This window comes from Glossina fuscipes, unplaced genomic scaffold (assembly GCF_014805625.2).
Source record: "Glossina fuscipes isolate IAEA_lab_2018 unplaced genomic scaffold, Yale_Gfus_2 60412, whole genome shotgun sequence".
In the NCBI taxonomy this organism is placed as follows: domain Eukaryota; kingdom Metazoa; phylum Arthropoda; class Insecta; order Diptera; family Glossinidae; genus Glossina; species Glossina fuscipes.
Genome location: NW_024002805.1, coordinates 575 through 4,393, shown reverse-complemented (window position 1 = coordinate 4,393; position 3,819 = coordinate 575). Strand labels below are relative to the sequence as shown.

At 32.7% G+C, this 3,819-nt stretch overlaps 1 protein-coding gene across 3 annotated transcripts; it reads right to left on the bottom strand.

Moving 5' to 3' along the window:
• Window positions 1-34: 34 nt before the first annotated feature.
• LOC119643349 (adenosine deaminase 2-like) lies at window positions 35-3,484 on the bottom strand. Of its 3 annotated transcripts, none has more exons than XM_038042698.1 (8): window positions 3,300-3,484; window positions 3,181-3,231; window positions 1,986-2,018; window positions 1,436-1,924; window positions 1,198-1,367; window positions 962-1,143; window positions 756-892; window positions 35-692 (listed from the first exon to the last, which is right to left on the bottom strand). In XM_038042698.1, the coding sequence occupies exons 1-8, from the start codon at window positions 3,388-3,390 to the stop codon at window positions 232-234; spliced, it is 1,614 nt and encodes a 537-aa protein (XP_037898626.1). In that variant the 5' UTR covers window positions 3,391-3,484; the 3' UTR covers window positions 35-231. The 3 variants fall into 3 exon arrangements, with proteins under 3 accessions (XP_037898626.1, XP_037898625.1, XP_037898624.1); XM_038042697.1 differs by having other exon boundaries at window positions 37-692; window positions 1,198-1,364; window positions 1,986-2,087; window positions 3,300-3,483; XM_038042696.1 differs by having other exon boundaries at window positions 39-692; window positions 1,986-2,087; window positions 3,300-3,483.
• Window positions 3,485-3,819: the final 335 nt, after the last annotated feature.

The window sequence follows — 3,819 nt, the reverse complement described above, 5'->3', positions numbered from 1 at the left end:
CTTCACTTTATTGCTTGACTATAGAAATACTAAACTATAGGAAATATGAATTTGTAAACTCTTTATATATACAAATATATGTAATAGTATTACACAAAAATTACGTACATATATATATATTTGATTTCATCGATTTTTAGGGTTGCGTTAGCCAATTGCACTGCCCTTGTCCTTTTTTTAAGTTGCTTCCGTAGCACTTTTAACTTAATTTTCTTGTTTTGTTTTAGCCTCTTACTGGTTTTCATTTAGAATGCCATCCAGGAAAAGATCCCATTGTCTTTTTAGGGTGGCATTGGCTAACGCCCTTTCGGTTTTATTCAACGTAGAATAACTTATCGAATTCCACACTAATTGTTTCAAAGTTCTTAAGCCACTTTGATTCGAAGCTAAGCTCATTATAGCGTAGTAATAATCATAGCTTAAGCCTTTCGCACCCCAAAACCCTGGATCATCACTAGATATAACCACAGGTATATTTTGCGATAAATAAAATGCTCCAGGATGATTGCGTAAATCCCAAACTAAGTGCAGAACTTGATTCGATATCGGACACACTTCAATGGCAATGTTCCGCTCCTTAACGGCTTTCCATAAAATGGGATGTTTCATTAACGCATAACCATGACCAATACGTGTAGTATTTAGCAGTATGGCATCAAACAAATTTAAATCCGTGGACGTTCCGTACCAGTCTGTTAAATACAACATTTAAATAATCGACTTTTAACGGCGTAAACAACATATTTAGTACTAACTAGTTTCTCCAGCATGAAAGAAAAATTTGATTGTGTCCGGCACTTCTTTAAAAATTTCAATGAAATCTGTTAACGGCTTTCCTTTATCCTCTTGACCTACCAAATCAAAACCTATCATAATATTTGGGTAAGCTAAACTGTAAAAAATTTTAAACAAATTATAGTTACGAAGCAATTATATTCTCTTTTTTTTAACGTAGACTTACTGGAATTTCTTCAAAATTTCAACACGATTGCGTACCTCGTTAGTCTCAAGGCGACGATTTATGGCATAAATCAGTTTAACGCCCAGAAAATCAGGATATTGGCTTCTAAAGCTGCCTACAACTTCCAGTATAACAGTTAAAAAATGTTCATCAGCATACACCTGACCCAAGCGATCGTATAACTAATAAAGAAATTTTCATTAAAAATTCCAGAATGTTTTATACATATTCCTAACCTCAAAAGTGGTGAAACGTAATTCGACATAAATTATTTTATCGTCGTACGATTCCTTTAACAATCGCCATAGATATACTCTATAGGCGGGTAAATAATGTATAAAATCCTTTACTGTAGAAAACATATTTTGAAATCTATCCCAAACATGGTTTATTGTTGGATATTCTACTGTAAAATAAAATGATCTAAGTTAGCCGAAGAACTCTGCAAATTATTAAGAAATATTCCAAAATTACGTTCAGGTCTTTTGGTGTATAAATTAATTAAATTTTCAAATGAGCGATTATAATCTGCTTGTGACCGGGACTTTTGTCTTTCCTCGTTTACTGCCACATACTGCGTAGTGCATTTATGCCTCTCCGGATTCTCGCGAAATGTCAATATGTTAATACCTCTTTGGTCTATGCATCGTAACAAACCCGTTAATTGAGACAAATTACGGACTATCCATTCAGAAGATACTCCAGCAGTATTGTGCAAATGCAAAAGCGCTCCCTTTGGCATTTGCTGCAGGAAACGAAACACTTTACTGCGTTCGATTAAAGGTTTCGCTTTGAAGAAATGCATACCGGCGGCATTTTTAGACGGATGATGAGAACCCTCCTTTAATTCTTCAATTTTGTATTTCATAAAAATCCTATCGACTTCAATCTCTTTGCTATTCAATTGCACCTCACCACCAGTACTAAGATGATCTTCTGTTTGAATTAACTCTTCACGAACCTCTTGATAATGTACAATAATATCTCATTCGAAATATGTTAAACTGTTTGCAAAATTACTTACGAAAATATTTTGAATTCTCAACCGGTAAATTTGCTGTTGTGGTAGCGGTGAAAAGATTAAGACAAATTATTGAGAAAATGGCAATCATCTTCGAAAAACTCTCTAAGTGAAAATAATGTTAAAAGTAAAGCTTTTATAGAAGATTTTTTTAGCAATATTTGTTATAAAAAATATTTGTAAAATATTTTGTTTCAAATATTATTTTTTTTATTCAATAAAATCATAGTTTTTCCTAATATGAGCTTTTCTGTAGCCATTTGAACTTATAGCTTGAGCCCATTCAGCATTTCGTTGCACGAAATAATTTTTTTCTCGCATGACATAAATACTGTAAGTTATTACAAATTGTTTATGAGAGGTAACCAAATATTTAAAATAAATCAAAAATTTATTGAAGACTTTTCAATTTTATGATTTTTTTTATGTATGATGTTTAGTTCTTTTGTTATCTATTCATTCACTAGTTGAGTTAGTGTTCGTAAGTCTTTCAAAGATTACAGACGTTTTCCAAAGTAGTCTCAATGCCCTAACTGTAGTAAGAGTAGACCTTAGGCATTCTTCATTTTAACTTAACGAGTGTAGCTTACAAAGTTTGCAAAATATACTTTTAGATTGTAATCCTTGATCACCATATCTACCCTAAGCGAAATATGGTCTAGTTTTTTTGTCCCCTAAACTAAATGGTCCACTCGGCAATGATAGATTTTCGTTAAAAAACTGCTTAGACTTAGAGCTAGAGATACGGTATCACTGCTGGAAGAAAAAAATCAAGTTTCCGTAAAACTACTCGAATTTCCCTTAGTGTTTATCAAAAACATTTCAAAGTAAAAGCACCTAAGCGTATCTTCAGTAAAGGACTATACAAATTGAATAACGATCCAAATAACTTCTTGTATTCCGACCCATATTTGTTTTCTTGCGGAATGTTAATATTATACTACCATCTTTGGAAGCACAGTTTATTAAACCCATTTTGATGATACTGAGCTCATTGTATGCAAATTTAATGCTGCACCTTTGGGCATTGTAATAAAAGCCTGAAAACTCTACCATCAGTTTCCATTCGTGATTTTCATTTATAGAAATGAATGCCTGGCACATTCTTTTCGAGATTCATGTAACCATTTAATAATTGCTTATCTTTGAGAGCTTTGAATATATTGTTCACTTCAGTTTACTTCATTTGTTTAATTACCTGCACCTAATCGAAGCCCGTCTTCCATTTTCAATAACTCAGATCGACGAGCTTAGAGAAAAAAGGAAATTTCATAACAAAACAAAATAAATAAATAAACAATTTATCGTTATATTTACCAAGATAATCCATATTAGCTTTACTTGCTTTCACGGCTAAGGAGAAGGTGAAAAAAATTAAAATTGTAAAAGCAAACCTTCCTCTAAACATTTTATTATATATAACCGGACTACGGTATTCGCGCGAATTCGATAATTCCTGGTGAGGTAATGATAAATTTTCATTCCGCGTTTTACAATTTATTACATTATCACTAATTAATGCAAATTAAAAACAATTGAATAAATATTCGCTATTATCCGGACATACTATATAAATATTTAATCTATTGCCAGTTTTTCAAAGACTTTTTCCTTTTAAGAAATGCAAAAGAAAGAAAACCGATTGCTTTCTCTCATTAATTTCATTGACCTTGGAGATATTTTCACCTAGCGAGTACATCCCTTTCCCTCGCTTGGGATATACGATAGGGAAACGTTCGGCGATAGGGAGAAATCTATTTAAAGTGTAGGGAGCAGAGGCTGATAGTCAATGCCATCTTCTCATTGCTTGTTAGTCATCGCATGAGAACCACTCGTA